The following is a 19491-nucleotide window of genomic DNA, read 5'->3' as shown; positions in this document are numbered from 1 at the left end:
GGTTCTACAACTATACCTTTTGGAAAAGGCAAGGGCACCAAGGCATTTTCTTCTCGGTAAAGGGCACCCTATGAGGACACTGTAAATTTCTACTGGAGCATTTTTAGTGTACAAAGGCAATGACCAGGGGGCATGAAGGCAATTGCCTTTATTGCCTCGGTGAAGTATCTGGACAGACCCTATGGAGTATAAGGTTTGAGTATGACAATTGATTGTTTCCCCGAGGAACAATTAAATAATTTAAAAAAGGGGATCTGAGGTCGAATTCAGTTTTGAGATAGCACAAGTCTCTGACCTCAGGTTCAAACATTGCAGTTGAGCAAAGTTGTGTTAAGTGAGCGAGGTGTTTACATGTCATCCTTTTGAACAGGTAACTGTAGATTTTGATGTTGATAACTGAAGTTTCAGTACATGAATGTAGTTAGCAGTCTGGTTTGGCCAACATACCAGCTTCCTCAAGAGATATGTATTGGTTAAACATTAACCCGAAAGCAACAACCAACAATGAAAATGAACACAATGATGTCATGACAAAAAGTCCACGCTGAATGAACTTGTTTAATGGCAAGGATAAAGGGTTATGATTGTGAAAAGATGTGAAACTACAGCTTTGGGTAAACAATAATCCATGGGAAATCCCCAACTCCAGTAACTGGAAATATGGCAGTTTTACAACCAAATAGGATGGATGCCTCTTGCATGGTTAATCTCTACTGTCAAAACAAATTATATGCAAGAGGAATTTTGCGCAATACATAGATCTCCACCAGATCATGAAGCAGAAGCATAGGATGCCCTTAGCAACAGCAGAAGCCACAACCACCAACAGTTTAACACATCCTTTAAAATAGAGAAGAATAAAAACTGATGGGCTCTGGCTCTGGCTCTCTGGAACCTCAGCGGATTCTGCCGTCGATTTCACAAAACTCTTCCTAACTTAAGACTAATCTTAGGACTAAGGACGAGTCCCAACCCTGCACTGTAGCATGCTGACCTTAAGAAAAATCCTAAGTTAGGACGAGTTACTCATCCTAACTCGAGATAAGACGAGTCCCAACTCTTTGTGAAATCGACGGCTGGTTTTTCAAAATAGTGTCTAGTATTTTTTTACGTATGGATTTGTCATAACTTCAACACTGCTATATTTAGTAAGCTCCTCACACTCCAGTAAAAGATTTCAAGTTACTAAAGTCACAAATAGCCTAAAATATTTGTAAAAAAACAATTACAACTTACATGTACTACGTGATTACTCCAGTATTTCCACTGATCCTGACTGCATGCACAGACTCTAGTAACACAAATTTGCTATCCAATCCTTGCACAGCGTTTATTTCTAAAGTCCACGATTCTGATTCATAATTATTTATGGATCATCCAAACACACATCACAGGGAAGCAGATTGTGGATAACCACTTCCCAAACATGTCCCCCCACGGTAAACAGCTAATAAGGGTTGGTCAAGCTGCTTCAACTATGTTGATAATGCCGAGTGGATCCTCCGATGAAAAAAAAAACGTAAACGGGATGGCGGCAATGACTGTGCCTGACCCATAATGCAGTTATCCGAACGCTGGTTAGCAAACAAATCAGATTAACTATCACACCCAGTCCTCATAGTGTCAAAACGATGACTGCTGACCATATTGTTTGCACTGGGGTTGTATGCAGATTCGATGGAGTGATAGCCGAAAATTTAATGTCAATACTGCGAGCTTGTATAGAAAAAGTGTGTCAATTGGAAAAGCAAGGAGCCAGGTTTAACCGGATACGGAAGTGTGAAGAGAAACAGTCCAGTTCACAAAACCGCTAACCAGATTACAGATCCGAAGCTAAAAAAATTTTTTCCAAAATTTATAAAATAAACATATAAACCGAAATGAAGACGACTGCATTCAAAAGCGTTTATCTTTTTGGTAAGCGTGATAGTTTCACTGTAAATCACATCCACTGTACACTTCATTCTATACTTTTCCCAAAATGAAAAAAAAACCAAAACAACACAAACGGACAAAAAACCATTATCTTCCTACAGTAATGACGACTTTTAAACCCACATATCTGCCAATAACACCACTTGTAATCATTGATAAATACAAGATTAAAGATAACCAAAACAACAGCCCTGCACTTTGGCTATGGCTAGTGGCTCAATCCATATTTGAAGTTCGTGCTAAAAGCATATGGCTTTAAAAATTGCTGAAGGGACTTAAGCCGAAGGCAAATCCATGGTTTTAAAGAGAGAGAGAGAGAGAAGGGGGAAAAAAGGTCTATCGTACTCAGATAAAGCTGGATGGTATGAAAGGATTAGAGCGTACAGGATGTCCGTAATAGGATTACAAACACTAAGAACTTGGCAGTATCTGATCGGGACGCTAATCAAATTTGTACTTGATTGATTCACTCGCCCAGCAGAAAATGAAATACAATATTTTTTCAATTTGTAATTTACAAATTTTTAACTGGTTTTTGGTTGGGTCGGCGAATTCAAATTCAAGGTGGATTTGAGAATTCTGTAGATGTGTCGCTTAGGCATGTTGTTCGTGTTTTTGGTGGTTTAATTGTACAAGGGATGATATGCCTTTTAGATTATATGTGCTATTTGAAATGTGAGCAGACATTGATTGGCTGGGCTGTTTTGACCCCTAATTTATTATGTTATATATATTCATTTTATATTTATCCTGGGGAGACCTTTCATTGAGAATACTGATTTCCAACATCTATAATTATTTTTTTTTATAAATATAGTGACAATAAAAACACCTAAGCAGTTAGCATTGATTGACAGCATTTCCAAAGATACAAAGTGTCTTGGAATAGATTCCAAAACAAACTAATAAACAATTAGAATGTCTAGAACTGATTGTTTGTGTAAATTATATTTGAATTCACAGGGTGTCTTCTCTCTTGGGAAACAAAACTAGTGTACAAATAGAAAACAAAACATCAATTAACATTCCCAAGTGAACCAATTATTACGGAGGAAACTTTTAACGCAACATCGAAATAGGACATGAAGTTAAACCTAAGCAGTTAGCATTGATTGACAGCATTTCCAAAGATACAAAGTGTCTTGGAATAGATTCCAAAACAAACTAATAAACAATTAGAATGTCTAGAACTGATTATTTGTGTAAATTATATTTGAATTCACAGGGTGTCTTCTCTCTTGGGAAACAAAACTAGTGTACAAATAGAAAACAAAACATCAATTAACATTCCCAAGTGAACCAATTATTACGGAGGAAACTTTTAACCCAACAGCGAAATAGGACATGAAGTTAACCCTAAATCTTTTTCATTTTCTTTTGGAGGGGGTTGGAAAGTTAATTTCCAGCCAATATTTTCCAATATTTTGAGACAGAAATATCATACCATAACAAAATCTGCTACTGGCCACTCCAAGAACCAAAAATGAGCCTACAGGCTCTATGTGTCTTGCCAATACTTTGACCGATGTCACAACTTCCACTTCAAGATCATTCCGATCATTTGTCTGACTGCCACTCTTCAGACTAAATGTTCCCTCTAATTGGAACTCCTCCAACCAATTATCACAAATTGATCGACGCAGGAGGCTTTAATATGACACATTATCAGAGCTAAGTGGACCATACTCTACTGGGATCTCAGACAACATAACAATAATCACAAAAACTGTAGTATAGTAAACTTTGGGGGGGGGGGGGTCCACAAGACCACAGGGTTTGTAACTCAAAATGTTTACTGGACCAGAAAAAAAAATCCAAATGACCCCAAAAAACCACCCAACAACAACACTGTAACAAAGTGGTCATCTAAAATAAAAAATAACAATGTACCCAACTATTTGGTTGATGGCATTGATGTCGTATACAAACAGTTATAACAGAAATTTCAAATGGCACAAAGAGCAAACAGTCTTGGCTAGGCAGTCTTGGTACAGGTCTATTGTTGTACGTCAGTTTGTAGATTTGCATGATGTTGGAGCATATGTTTGCAGACAACCTCAAGCTGCACAGTGCTACAGCAGTTGATTGTGTCTGAAGCTTTGCATGGTGTGAAGAATAAGAGTTATAAATAGTAGGCTTGCGTGTACAACCATGTGTTCTCCAGAAGACGAGCAGAGTATACTGTTTGAATGTCAAGACCACACTGGCTCTTTTTAGAGCCAACACTCCCTCAAAAGAGATTTTACTCATGGTTGTACCCGCAAACCTCCTATCTATATTTATAGTTACTCTTATACAGCAGTCGGTTGCAGCATCATGGTGTAACTCAGTAGATTGTATACATGGGAGAATATTAAGACTTTCTCTCTTGAAGGGAAAGCTATCGCAATACGTGTCCTTTACACAAATTTCAGAAATACAGTCTGATTTTCCTTTCTCCAATTTCTAAATTGAGCCCAAAGTTCAGGACATCAAAGCTGTTCAGGGTGGAGTTTGAATATAGGGTCTTCAAGAAGGAGATTCACTACAAGTAAACTCAAGATGAATGTGGTTTATACGTTTCATCGAGTGTAAACATGGTAGCTTATAATTCAATAAAAGCCCTTACCACTAACCTAATTTCAATGTTTGGTAGAGATGCTGGTTTTGATCTGGTCATACTGAATCTGAGGAAAGTTGACATTTTAAAAGGAATTCTAAATTCAGTATGGTGAGTGGTTTCCTGTGAAACCCAAATCACAGCAAACTAAAGCTCATATAAATATACATTTTCATCTTCATTTCAATTATTCATTTGGTTGAACTTTTTGAGGCCACATCTGCTTAAAAGATTGTAAAGTCTGACTATTGAATTTTTGAAGAGTGGCCAATGCAATATTTTTTTGTCCTATTTTGCTAAGCAGTAACTAGAAGAGGGACCAGTCACTGCTGATGGAAAAGACATTAGGTTTTGGTTGGTAGCATGTCTCTGCTTAACATATTCCACGCTCAGTAACTCAATTAGCTTCAAAGCCTATGGGCCTTATTCATGAATCTTCCATCTTGAGTCTCATTCGCAAATGTTCTATACGTGTGCAATGCTGTTGGTTGGTGTGTGGGGCATAACTCCATCACACAGTGCATATTGAACCAGCCAAATGTTGTCTGTTTAAAGAGGGGCGGGGGGGGGGGGGGGCAGCGTTGCTTTCGAAATATCACATATTTTGGTGAATAAAATTAAAATGTTGTTATAGCTCTTAATTTTTTTTCCCGGAATTATGGTTTTCTTGTACTCAGTCTGTAAGTTGCACTTGCAATGTGTTAGCTCAAGAGAGTTATTAACTCAGTAGCCTATCTTCCACCATACCCAATTATGTGGCAAAGTGTCCCGCCCCCCCCCCCCTCCCTAATCCTCTACTATACTGAGTCCTGGAGATTCTCAGATCCAGTTGAAAACACACTAGGAAGGGGGTATACTGACCACCTTACAGGCTTTCATACTAACCACCAGTGAACAACACCAGGCAGCCCTTAATTACACCACAGTTATATTCTAATCCTGATTCATTGCTCAACTAATGAGTTTACATGTAACTGTACAGAATAATCTCTTCAGCTTTATTATAACACCATCACACACACACCCTGTAATCTCCCAAGAAACCACACTGTGGCTAACCACAAAAACCCACCCATGCAAATCCTGGGCACACTTTACTGAACATGTTTACACTAGACCACATGTAACACAAAACTGAAGCCTTCAATAGACCATGCAAGTCTAACATGTGTTCAGAAATTGTTGGGACCACTTGTCCCACGCAGTTTGCTTTAACGCATGAAGGAAACAAACTCACACTTTAAAGGGTTCCAAGCTTCAACTACGCAAGAATTAAACAGTCTGTTATCAGACCAAGGGTTTGGAATGTGTCACATAATTGTTGAAGAGGAAACCCTTGCTTGCCATTAAGCTTACCAATCAAATGATTATGGATAATAAGCAAGCTTAGAATTCCTGATGATGATGATTGAAGGATAAATTTTCCCAAGGCAGGGAAAAACCTGCTCATTACATTTGTGCTTGTGCATGAAACCATTACCACTCAGCCTGTTTGAATCCTGATGATGCGCGATGCTGTAATAATTAATACAAAAATGCAACTCACCAGGCGTTAGGCATCAACGCTCTATGATGAATAACACTCTAACACTTTAAGCACTGTACACTATTTGTAGACTGCATATTGAGCGCTGGAGCACAGCCCCGTGTTGCCTTCAGGCGTATACTTCACTACTCTACTCTAAACACGAATAACGGTTCAGCATTTCAACCAATTCAACGCTCTACTACAAATTGTATACAAACAGAAAATTAAAACGTCGACTGGGAATCCAGCCAAAAATTAGTCAAGAGATCTTACCTGGTGCACACCATCCTGTAGGTAGAGTTTATATGGAAGTGGTTGATGGTGGTACATGTACAAACTGGTAACGTTGTGCGTGTGTGTGTGTGTCACGACGATGACAATACTAATGTCACATAGAGTGGACGTGTATAACTCCCCAACGCATCCAGAAAGCAACTGGCCATTAACTGCCTACTGTATCCTCCGCCGCCGCTGCTTCTTTCTCTACTAAAACCCCACACACATGTTCGTCATTGGACTACGGCCAAACAATAGGCCAAGTCGCTCGGAAAATTGGAGTTGAATAGGGGGAAACTACGCCGAAGCAGCACGTACCACTATGTGATAGTGAGGTCTCTCCTGTATATAGTAGTGAGGTAAACTACCTGGCGTGTTGTGAGGCGGACATCCTTTGAAGATGTCCTGAGGGGGGGGGGGGGGGTGCTGATCTAGCAATCATCATGATGGTGGCCCCCCTTTGTATTCTTATGCAAGGCTGTTAAGCTTCTGAAGAATGTGTCAGCTTGTAAATACAGGCCAGGCATGTTCAACTGTCCCCCTATCACAATGTACTGTTTTTTTATGTTGTGTGTGTTTCTATAGTTGTGTTCCGTGTAAACAATGGTTAACTCCTACAATATACTCCCCTTAATAGTATAATGGCACAGTCGCTCCAAACGGCTCACGGTCACACCAAATAATACAATCCGACAGCTGATAGGTTTTTTCCTCTTTCAAATTGGTGTCAAATTATTGTAAAATTAAAATCAGAAGAACAATTGAACACAGGAAAAATCCATCAGGACGTTCCATGAGCATTTGCAGGTAGGATTTTAGGTTTGGGTACATCAGGCCGATGCGAGTAAAGATGTCGTATTGATTTTGTCAGAGGCTTAAGTAAGGTTTACAGTACAACGAATTAAAAATAGTACAGCGGTGAAAAGCACTTAATGTGAGTCAACAATGCTTTCTGAGTTAAATGCTTACACAGGGACTCCTACTACCCATTGTATTGAACACTACTCTCTCTTTTTGTATGCGCTTCAATCCTTTGATAAAGTTGTCTTTTCCACACAATAACCAAAAAGCTTCTTTCTTGTTTTCCTTTTTAATTAAGAGCCCGGGTATATAGAAGCATGCCTTTGAGGGAAGGTACACGCAAGTATCAAACAAGTTCAACATCCGTCCCTCTAAGCGTCTTGAATCCACCGGGGACCTAATTTCATGGCACTGCTTACTGTGGAATTCTTCACTCATTCAACCCACAGAATTATGCGCTCTATAGAGCTCCGTTAGTACAGAATTCTGCGATAGCCAGCTGTAGTGTTATTTTGACTGAGACTAAATTCCTTCAGTATTGACACTTGACACACACAAAAAAAACCACTGACTAAACTATGTATACATGTATAAATCTGGCCTAGTGTAAGACAAAGCAGGCCTAATGTAAGACAGAGCAAGCCTAACTGATCAGGGCCTAATAATATAAAGCTGTTAAGCAGCAAATTTCTTTGCCTGGAAAAAAGTGAGTGGGACACCAGCTGTTATTGTGCAAACTTCATGGATTTGTGGCTGGTTATCTGTTTCTGCTAATGAAATTGGGCCCTTAACTCCTGCAACTCAAGTGAAGGATTTGGGATTTCAGTTTACAATCAATTTACTTTTTTTGTTCACGAAAGCTTTGCATAAAAACAACCAACTAAATTTATTTACACTTTATTTGTTCTTTGCTCTAACCTGTTTAGTTCTGCAATGACGCCTCTCAACACAGAACCACCCTAAGTTGCAAAATGGCTGAATTCTCCCCTTCAATTAAACCCGACACTGCCGAACAATGGCCGCCAATCTATACTTTACATTCATTTCCTTGTAACAGTGTGTCCGCCCTTTTGTTGGCATTGGTACACTATTCCAAAGACCGATTGTCTGCCGGTTGGTCTCTGATGGGGGTGGGGAGTGGATGCAACAGCTGCAGGAGCACACTATAATCCCAAACAAGCCCCTAACGGCAGCATCTGTGTTGAAAACATCGCCCTTGTAATATTACAGCCTTATTGATCTGAACTACTTGCCCTGTCGAACAACCTTGGGAGCCAAGGGAGACAAGGAACAAGTTAAAAAATAAAACCACTACTGATGATGCCACCAGAACACCCAAGTCCAATACTGATGATAATCAAGCTAATAATTATTGTTTCCCCCTGGTTTTTAATTAGAGCCGCTAACGATTTATTGGAAGTTTGCTGTCAGACGTCAAGAAAGTCTTATCGTATAGTAATCAAACAAGGATGCCATAGAATATATCCCTTTTCACACAACAGCAATTTAAAAAGGGTCAATTCCTTAATTTTAGGATGGTTGTGAAATTTTACCTTGAGCACCTTTTGTGAAAGGGCATAAAGGGCGACAAATTTGATAAGATTTCCCTTTGCGCCTTTGACAGTCCAAACATTGATGTCTATCCACACGAAGTGCAACTTGTACAATTTCACAACCATGCTGAAATTAAGCAAGCGACCCATGCTAAATTGCTCTCGTGTGAAAAGGGCTTATGGTGAAAACTCTGAATTGAATACTGATCCTGTAGAAATATTTCTTACTTCTACTTCCTTCCAGCCTAACCTTAAACTGGGTTTATTTGCTCATCAAATAGATGAAAACTTTCAAATGTCACCAATCAAGGCAAATATTAGGACAGTATTATCAACATATAGAATGTTTAAAAGCACTAGATACTTTGGTAATTGTCAAATACCAGTATTCTCACTAGGTGTATTCCAACTTTGCATAATAAAATCTATGAAAATTTGGACTCAATTGGTTATCGAAGTTGCAAGAGAATAATGAAAGAAAAAAACACCATTGTTCAACAAATTTGTGTGCTGTCAGATGCCTAAAAAATATATTAAAAGACTTCAGGCCTGAAGCCTTTATTTGAGTATGACATTTCCTCTTTCTCAAAAACTACATTACTTCAGAGGAAATCGTTTCTCACAATATTTAATACTATCAACATCTATCCATTGCTCGTTACCAAATGAGTTTTTATGCTAACAATTATTTTGAGTAATTACCAAATGTCCAGTGCCTGTAAGACACCACATCACAATAGGTCATCATGGCCAATGGTTGGGTTGTCTTCACCGTTAAGGCCATTTCACCATTTTAAAACATGTCTTACTAAGTTCATTTATCCTGAAGACGATCAAGGCATACAGATCGAAACGTTGAGTCGTTAACCACTAATTCCTTTCAAAACCAACACTACTCAAAAACAGATATTCACATGGTGTTACCACAAACCACTCTTAGTTAAATTCTTTTCTTAAATAGTTGTGGGGGGCATAAAAGTCAACTCCTAGCAAGCCCCCCCCCCACCCCTAAACAATTAAAATAAATAAATACAATCTACATGTAATTGGTTGTGCTTCTAAGTGTAAGCACATCGTACCTGCTAGGCTTTTAGTTTTACTTTGAACTATATTTTTTAAGCTTCCTACGTGCAAGGAAACAACTACACGTACCACCTGTCGGAAATAGGGGGAAAAAGACAAAAGACAAGTTTGCGCAAGCACTAATTATGATTGACAGGTACAACGACTCCACTCCCTGCTGCACTAATTTGCATAACAATGCTTTCATTGTCACCCATGGTTAGAGCTGCTGGACTATAAATCCAAAGGCCCTCATTATGGAGGAGATTAAATATTCATAGTTTGAAGATCGTTGATCAAAACTATTTTAGTATATAATTTGCAATTACGCATAATGGGGATGCAAAATATATATCTATTGTGGAGAAACAATTCTTCATTCATGGAATAATAGTAGGGGGCTTAATTTGTTTTAATATTATCATTCACAGAGAAACATCTGATATAATTATTCCATTTCAATTTTAAATTCTTGGTCTTCAGATGGACCATTCTTTCGTCAAATATAATTTTAAAAAATTGCACAAAAGAAAATTTATGAATAATAAAAAATGTTCCTAGGGGAGCGGCTATTTTGTATTGATAAATATTCAGTTTATAGAACTAATGCGATGCATGAAATTTTAATTGCTTTATCTTTAATACAAAACTACAACTCGATTACAGGATCAAAACTAATCAATTTTTATGATGCTTTTTTAATTGTCTGAAAGGGAAAAAAGGGAAAAAAAGGTATTTATATATGTTTTCTAGAGAGTAATGGAAAGAAAAACTGCAGATGAGGAATAAGACATAACTAAACGACCAAATTCCAAACTAAATAATAAGAAATTTAAATATAGAATTTGAGGCATTGCATGGTGAGGTATCAATATGTATTTGGTTTGCAGTAAAACCATGTGTGTATCTACTTGCCAGGTAGAGCTTTTCAGAACTGAGAAGTCTCCCGAACACTCAAAGAAATTTAAAACAAAGTAATATACATCACAAGATTCACAACAAAGTGGAAATGGGCAGGAAATGTAGCCTGGATGACAGAAACATATGGACAATGAGAACCACAGAATGGCAAGCCAGAGTAACGAACAAAGATCCAGAGGCAGACCAAAGAAAAGATGGAGGGATGAAAATATCAAAGCTGACCTGGGTGACCTTACCAAGGGCGGTAAAAGAAAGAACATCTTGGAGAAGTCTGAGAGAGGGCTACGTTGAATAAACAATTATGTTAATAACACAAACAAGAGCAACTGTTTCAAAGACGCATTCCTATAGTGAATAGCTCAAAAATTATGCAGGTATTTTGTATTTCACACCGATAGAAAGAAACGACTTGAAGGTTTTCTATCTCAGGGACATGCATGGTAAAGTGCACCATAATAAGCTTTGTCTTTCTTAGAACAAATGAAAGACATTTGTACGAAACAACAGTGATTATTTTCTGTATAAAGAATTCAACCTTGCTAAAAAACAACCATTGTTCCCAGTTCCAAAGTGTTGTACTGTCCACACAAGATTCAATGAACCAATACCCCCCCTAGGCTTTGCAAAAATCAGCCCTATCCAATTGCAATATCCCATTGAATCAAATTCTCTGGACACCAACTGGAGGCGAGCAGCAAACTCTAGCCAGCCCACTGAGCGGTTTTCACCCCCTATCAGATCAAAGGCCACTATCTCCCTAGATATATCGCTATTCATACTTCATGAGGGAAGTTTAAGGCAATTTTAAGGACAGTGTTCACTGCGGGGTGGTAAAGAGTACAACACCCCATGAGAAGATTCCAAGATATTTAAAATGAAATTTGCTCTAAAGCCAAACTGTATTAAACCATCTTGAATAAGTGTTTGTTCTTTCGTAATCTTGGCCCAAACAAGACTGACAAGTCACTCTTTGGTTAAGGGGCTACAAGAAGAAAAGTTATAATGTGAAAATAACTCAGGAGAGCTGAAGGTGGGAATTGATATTCCTCTTAAAACAGTCAAGATTTGTTGTATTTTGTTTATTTTTCTTGCTGTTTATGTTATGTATCTTCAGCGTGTTTGTAATAATAATGAGGAGTGGTCTTAACTGTGAATAAATAATTTCCTCCGTGGAAAAAAAAAAAAAAAAAAAAAGATTTGTTGTTTAAGTGTTGACATTTCTTGACTACCTACATTTTGTACTTAATTTTTGTTTATACACAAAAACAAAAACCCATAAACAATAAAATATCATACAATCAGAGTTTCTAGCCTCAGAAAGAGACTCTACCGGGGTCAAAATGCGAGGCCATTACCATTTAAGGGAAAAAGAAACTTTCAGTCCATTTTGTACCAACACTATGTCTCAGTAGCCATATAAGCATTTAACTTTAAAGTTACTATTGCTAATTACTCAAAATAATTATTGCCATAAAACTTTATTTGGTAACGAGTAATGGGAAGAGGTTGGTAGTATAAAACATTGTGAGAAACGGCTCACATTTTCACATTCTGTTCTTTTCACAATTTCACATTTTGTTATTTTATGTATATGTTGAGATTCACCAAGTGAGAAGACTGGTCTTTGACAATTACCAATAGTGTCCACTGTCTTCACATTCCTCTCTTTGATAATTACGAATGATGTAAAGCTCTTCAAGAAATCACTGGCATGCAATTTAAGACATGATTCACCTTCTTCATCTGTCTGATTATTTAATTTCCTGTCTCAGCATACATCTTATATTCATCTTGTCCACAAGTATATGATTCGAAAAAAATTGAGGGGAAAAAAAAGAGGAAGAAAAAAAACCCATACTAAAACCACTAGATTAAATTAAAATCCAGCTTATTTTGTTGGATGTAACCTACTCAGTTACCCAGAAGCTACCATCACTTTCCTCATCATATCAGACATCTTTCCTCTTTCTACTATCTTACTATCATCCTGGTCGCCTTTTCTCGACCTCCCGTCTCCTCGGGCACATCTCTTTCTCATCAGTGGTTGCCACGAAAGAGAAAAAGCCCAGGAGCACTTTTTGAAATGAACCAAATTAAATAACATCCACATAATGGTTTGAACCACCAGTGAGGGAAAGTCAGTGTGAGGACACCTTACCATCTGTGGATCATGCAATATTATGCTCACTGATTTCATTCCTAATTAGATATTGTGGTGGGGGGGGGGGGGTTGTGAAAGCAAACTAACCCCTAAAATGTCAGTCAACCTTCTTATCGGTGAAATCTTGACTTCTCAAACATGAAGTCCTCTTGAGATTTTGGGCAAGGTGATTGAAAGATTTAGAGGGCAATATCACTACTGCAAATCTATATGAACACAATAAAAATATAGCAGGAAAAAATGTCTCCTGATGATGACTAGAGCACACTAGTCAAAATACAGAGACCAACCTCCCCTCTCTTTTCGCAGCCTATGACTCGACTTCAAGAGATTACATGATATAAACTATGCAAGCCTTGCATGTATTTGAATTTCTGGGACCACGTTGGTCCCATCCATAATGATGTTTAAGGGTGTGCACGATTCTGTTTCTTCAGATATCCGTAGTTTTTTTAAATGTAGTTTAAAGGCAGTGGACACTATTGGTAATTACTCAAAATATTTATTAGCATAAAACCTCACTTGGTAATGAGTAATGGGGAGAGGTTGATAGTATCAAACATTGTGAGAAACGGCTCCCTCTGAAGTGACATAGTTTTCGAGAAAGCAGTAATTTTCCACGAATTTGGTTTTGAGACCTCAGATTTAGAATTTGAGGTCTCAAAATCAAGCATCTGAAAGCACACAACTTCGTGTGACAAGGGTGTTTTTTTCCTTTCATTATTGTCTCGCAACTTCAACGACCAATCAGCTAACTTTTGCACAGGTTGTTTTAATGCATATGTTGAGATACACCAAGTGAGAAGACTGGTCTTTGACAAATACCAATAGTGTCCACTATCTTTAAGGCATTTTATGGTTATTAAAATTACATCACATGGTTGAAAAGTAAAATCAAGCCATGACACACATACAATATTTAGGTTCAGAACATAATTTTTAAACAACTTCGACCAACAACCTTTGAAATGTCAGTCTGCTATATTTCTTATCCTGAAGATCTTTCAGAGCTTCTTGGTGTACCAAGCATAAGAGATACCTGAGTGAGGTATAGCCGATATATTGATGCAATGTCACGTACACTAGCTTAAGTGCGATTTCTCACTTCAAGTGGTTACTGAATCATATCACAAATCACACTGCACCATTTATCTTTTTCCAGTTCCCCATAATATGCAAGATTACACTGGGAATTTCACTTTGGGAGTGTGAAATTGTTTTTTTAGTTATATGGAAATATTTTGTATGGGGAACTTTTAAAGAGGCACCAAGATCAAGACCATGGTTAAATTTTACAAAGCACTAAAGACTCATCTTAAAGATAAGTTGTATCTATTACCTGCTATAGTTATTTGTAAAGTGACATTAGACTTTGCTTAGCAACTACAATTGATTAGCAGATAAAATCAATCTAAGCTCTTTGTGAAATCGGGCTATGGACCGCCTTTATAGAGCTGCTTAAGCAGCAGGTATTGCTTGAAGGTAGTGGACACTATTGGTAATTACTCAAAATAATTATTAGCATAAAACCTTACTTAGTAACGAGTAATGGGGAGAGGTTGGTAGTATAAAACATTGTGAGAAACGGCTCCCTCTGAAGTGGAGTAGTTTTAGAGAAAGAGGTATTTTTTCACGTATTTGATTTTGAGACCTCAAGTTTAGAATTTGGGGTCTCGAAATCAACCATCTGAAAGCACACAACTCCGTGTGACAAGGTTTTTTTTTTTATTTCCTTATTATCTTACAACTCCGATGACCAATTGAGCTCAAATTTTCACAGGTTTGTTATTTTATGCATATGTTGAGATACACCAAGTGAGAAGACTGGTCTTTGACAATAACCAATAGTGTCCAGCATGGTCTCTCGGCGGTAGGCTGGTTGAATGGTAGGGCAGCAAAATGGGAACACCATGATGAATTTGGGCAATTCACATTAAAGAGCACCCACTACACATGGCAAAAGAAAGCACATTTTACCTATAATGAGATACACAACAACAATCACACTTCCAGTTTGGGACCTTAAAATGCCTGACATGAATGTGAAAAAAATTCACAAGCCACACAAAGTTGTCCAAAACTAACACACCATTTGATTATAAATTGAATGTCCGAGGTACATGTACATGTAAGTTCATTACAATTTTGTGCCAATAGCCCATAGAAATATTGAGTGAGCGTATCTTGCAGGATTCTGTGGTAAGCAGCATCATGAAATTGGGACCAAATTAAAGGCAGTGGACACTATTGGTTATTTTTCGCATAAAACTTTACTTGGTAACGAGTAATGGGAAGAGGTTGTTAGTATAAAACATTGTGAGAAACGGCTCCCTCTGTAGGAATGTAGTTTTCGAGAAAGAAGTAATTTTCCACGAATTTGATTTCGAGACCTCAGATTTAGAATTTGAGGTCTCGAAATGAAGCATCTGAATGGTTGCAGAAGGCGCTGCAGAACCTTGTAACAACCAATATAAAGTGCTAAGTAAATGCAGAGTGTCATGGCCGAGTGGTTAGGAGCACCGAATTCAAGTTCTGGTGCTGATTCACCGGAGTGTGGGTTCGAATCCCGGTCGTGACACTTGTGTCCTTGAGCAAGATACTTTACTATAATTGCTTCTCTTCACCCAGGGGTATAAATGGGTACCTGCAAGGGTAGAGGTTGATATTGTGTATGAAAACGCCACAAGCGCCTTACAGGCAGCTCAGGGCTGTATACTCCCAAGAGAAACATTGCAGGGATGTTATTGGCCCCATGACCAGGGCACTAATGTAAAGAGCATTGATACGGTTATTGTGAAATGCGCTATATAAGAATTTGTTATTTTTTGTTATTAAATGGGTTTCATAATACAAAAACTTCAAATGTCTTAAAACAATAATAAGTGCTTTGAGACAACCGTGGATAAAGTGCTTTATAACTACTAGCTATTACTATTACTTTTATTATTTTTTGTAATGTACAATTCGGTGGAACTAGAACCATTGTATAAATCATTAGGAACCTTTTCAAAAACTACATCCTGGCCATGATTATAATGGCCTCTTATAAAAACCATTAAACGAATGATGCATGGTCGGCCAACAGACTAATAACCTAACCCATCATTCACTGATAAACAATGACACTAGTTAATATAATCCGATCTGGCGATGGAATTAAAGGGTAACAAGTACGTAATGATTAACCATGGTACGCTGGGTTCGGGGTTAAATACGAAAAAACCCTGGATGCACTATCTTAAATGTCATCTCTGGTTAGATGTTTGGGAGGTTTACGTTTATTAGTTTCTACGGTGACACGGCAATGCATAACGATGCAGATGATGCATATCATGAGCTGAATGGAATCGCCTGAACTGACATCACTACGGACCACTCTCTATTGGGGGGGGGGGGGGGGGAGAATAATCTTACTTTCAAATGTGACCATGATCATAAAATTTCATATTAATGTCAGGGTTTGCATCCTATGAAATGCCAAATAGATCAATTTCATTGAATATATCGAAAAACCCAAGCCCTTAAAGGGTTGTCAGTTTGACTCCTAACATGGGAGTGTTAAATCCTGGTGTCCCCCACCCCCCTCCCCCCAAGACTCTAGGACCACTGAGCACGCAACCTTTAAATCATACTTGGGTGAATGTCAAAACTAATACTGAATGTCATCAACTGTTTGACCAACCTCGTTCCCAGGGGTGATCGCTCTCACTGGCGCCATTTTTCCCCCAGCATGCACTGCTCGCTCATAACCCCTGGTATCGGTTAATTAAAATGTGCCAGTATATGGCGCGCAATCAAGTATGGTAGCCCGCAAAAGATATATCTGGTAATGGAGCAACTGGTCCTCTCTCATTCTTCTTTAATCGTGTGAGATGTCTTACGCAATTTAGGATGACTGTGTGAAAAAAAAAAACCGTGATTCCCTTTTTTTGGACAATTGTTTTTTTTACAAGTTTTAACAGGGTTTAGTTATGAGAGGTATGGATGCAGCACGCTACCTGTGGTAGGGAGGCTGCTGCAAAGCAGTCACTTTTGTGAGGCAATCAGCATTGTTTTTCAGCACATTCTTAACAGGGTTTAGTTATGAGAGGTATCGATGCAGCACGCTACCTGTGGTAGGGAGGCTGGTGCAAAGCAGTCACTTTTGGCAGCCAATCAGCATTGTTTTTCAGCACATTCTTAACAGGGTTTAGTTATGAGAGGTATGGATGCAGCACGCTACCTGTGGTAGGGAGGCTGCTGCAAAGCAGTCACTTTTGTGAGGCAATCAGCGTTGTTTTTCAGCACATTCTTAACAGCGTTTAGTTATGAGAGGTATGGATGCAGCACGCTGCCCATGGTAACGAGGCTGCTGCAAAGCAGTCACTTTTGTGAGGCAATCAGCATTGTTTTTCAGCACATTCTTTACAGGGTTTAGTTATGAGAGGTATGGATGCAGCACGCTGCCCATGGTAACGAGGCTGCTGCAAAGCAGTCACTTTTGAGAGCCAATCAGCATTGTTTTTCAGCACATTCTTAACAGGGTTTAGTTATGAGAGGTATGGATGCAGCACGCTGCCCATGGTAACGAGGCTGCTGCAAAGCAGTCACTTTTGTGAGGCAATCAGCGTTGTTTTTCAGCACATTCTTAACAGGGTTTAGTTTTGAGAGGTATGGATACAGCACGCTGCCCATGGTAACGAGGCTGTTACTAGGGGTTAATGACCGAAGGTAGCGAGGCCGTTATACAATAATGAGAGGAATCTTTTGTCTCTTCAATTAAGAAACAATCTCATCTCATCTCCCCATCCTGCCTCATCAAGATACCTTTACAAGACAGCCTCTTATATTACAGTTCATCCTCATTTTGTGAACTCTGGCAAGGATGTCTGGGGGGAAGATCATTTGCATTTAACTGTTACCTCTCAGTGAAGAGATTTACTGGTTTTCTTTACAAAAACGCCTGGATTAAGAATGGGACATTAGATGCACGTGTAACCTCACCATCTAAGCAGCTGCTACACTAACTACACAATGTACAATGAGTTGGTATTATTAAATCCAGCTGGTGTCCGCCCGTCCTTGGATGTTGTTTTACATGCGTGAGTTATCTGGAACCATCTGTACTGGTTCCCAGGAGTGCCAACGATTTTTGTATTGATGAAACTGCACCTCCTTCCAGAATCGAAAAACTGTCGCTGATAAAGTTTTTTCTTTGCGTTGAGTTTTGAATTGAAAGTGGTTGAGCCTTAAAGAAAAGAAGCTATAAAACATATACTCACAAGTTTACAGTTCTTGTTGTACCTAAGGTCACAAGTCTGCAGGCAAGTGCTTTTTGGTGTTGAATTTACAACTCTAAGTGAAGTCTGTAAGGCCCCGATTGAACTTGTGGCCACATTGGATTGTGGTAACTAGTTACTAAACACCATGACGTGCAGCGTTCTGTTTTGTCCCTGCCGAGCGACAACAATGGACTCACGGGTCTGGAAGTAATACGCTCTTTCATACTCCCCGGCCTCATAGGAGATTAAAACGCAAACCTCCATGTGAACCATTACACTTTTTTCCCCCTCTCTCTCTCTTCTTCTTTAGCACTTTGAGTTGGGTCTGCATTCGCTATTGACGTCTGCATTCACAGGGCTTTGTTCTTTCTCATGGACAGGAGGACGGGCACCGCAAAGGGGGGGATTGATATATTGATCAGAGTCCAGCTCCGGGCTCATGTCATTATGTGATAGTACGAGACCATGGATGATACAATATGTCCAACGTTGAGATAAACACTTCATTGTGTTTAGCCAACCACAGCGATCCCTCGATTTTATGCTTGGAAACAAATGCCATGTATATAAGATCCTTAACGGCATGTATGAATGCTCACTCCAGTTAGCCTGAATGGGATTAAATAATTGACAGGCCAAGGCAACTTAAGTGGTAGAACAATTTAACCGAATCATGTTAAAGTGTCTTGGAAAGCTCTTAGTGAAAGTAGTGCACCAGACCAACTGGAAAATATTGAGCCCTAGAATTTCACAGAATGCTTTTCTCCTACAGCCGCCATCTTGGTTTTTTCATCAAATGTCTGCCAAATGGAATGAAATTCAGGTGTTTCCTTTTAAAGGGATGCAGCGTTTGCAACGTGACAGACCTTTTCCATCCCATCTTCCTTTAAACTACCATCTTCCTGACATATACAGATCTTTATGAGACTAAAAACGAGGCTAACGACTTCTATAGTCTGGTGCTTAGGCAGGTGCTTTGTAGAACCAACTTAAATGGTTTATGTTAAATTTTTTGAATTGACCCAATACACCTGATTCCCCTGACGTCACTTGAGATGGGCACCCTGGACAAGAGATCAAAAGGAGGTTTCTCATTGGCCCATCCTGCATTTCCATTGTTTCATCATCTGTACACCTCTCATATTGACCCTGGATGACTTAAACAAGTAAGATATCTTTTCACCATCATCGCAATTCTCTTATTTGCATCATTTTGAGAGTCAATGTGAGTCAATAAGAGTCAATGAGAATATATTCCTCATGTGATACACTGATATTATGGCATAATGATTACGATCATCTCTCTATTTGTGAGAAACACCATTTCCAAGAAGTGCCTGATTTGGGAGGGGGGGGGTTCACTTTTGTGTTCAGATATTATCATACAGTGTGGG

The 19491-nt window shown here is 38.8% G+C and overlaps 1 protein-coding gene across 2 annotated transcripts in view; it reads right to left on the bottom strand.

The window, feature by feature from the left end:
• LOC117307253 overlaps positions 1–6661 on the bottom strand; it is a 38225-nt gene extending 31564 nt beyond the window's left edge. Inside the window, exon 1 of one of the 2 annotated variants that reach the window (XM_033791941.1) lies at positions 6336–6661. In XM_033791941.1, the coding sequence (XP_033647832.1) occupies positions 6336–6392 (57 nt within the window). In that variant the 5' untranslated portion in view covers positions 6393–6661. The remainder of the gene's footprint in view (positions 1–6335) is intronic. The other variant, XM_033791944.1, reaches the window with a different exon arrangement.
• Positions 6662–19491: the final 12830 nt, after the last annotated feature.

The sequence above is a fragment of the Asterias rubens genome, chromosome 2, assembly GCF_902459465.1.
Source record: "Asterias rubens chromosome 2, eAstRub1.3, whole genome shotgun sequence".
Classification (NCBI taxonomy): domain Eukaryota; kingdom Metazoa; phylum Echinodermata; class Asteroidea; order Forcipulatida; family Asteriidae; genus Asterias; species Asterias rubens.
The sequence above is the reverse complement of the archived record's forward strand: the minus strand, read 5'-3'. Positions and strand labels throughout refer to the sequence as shown.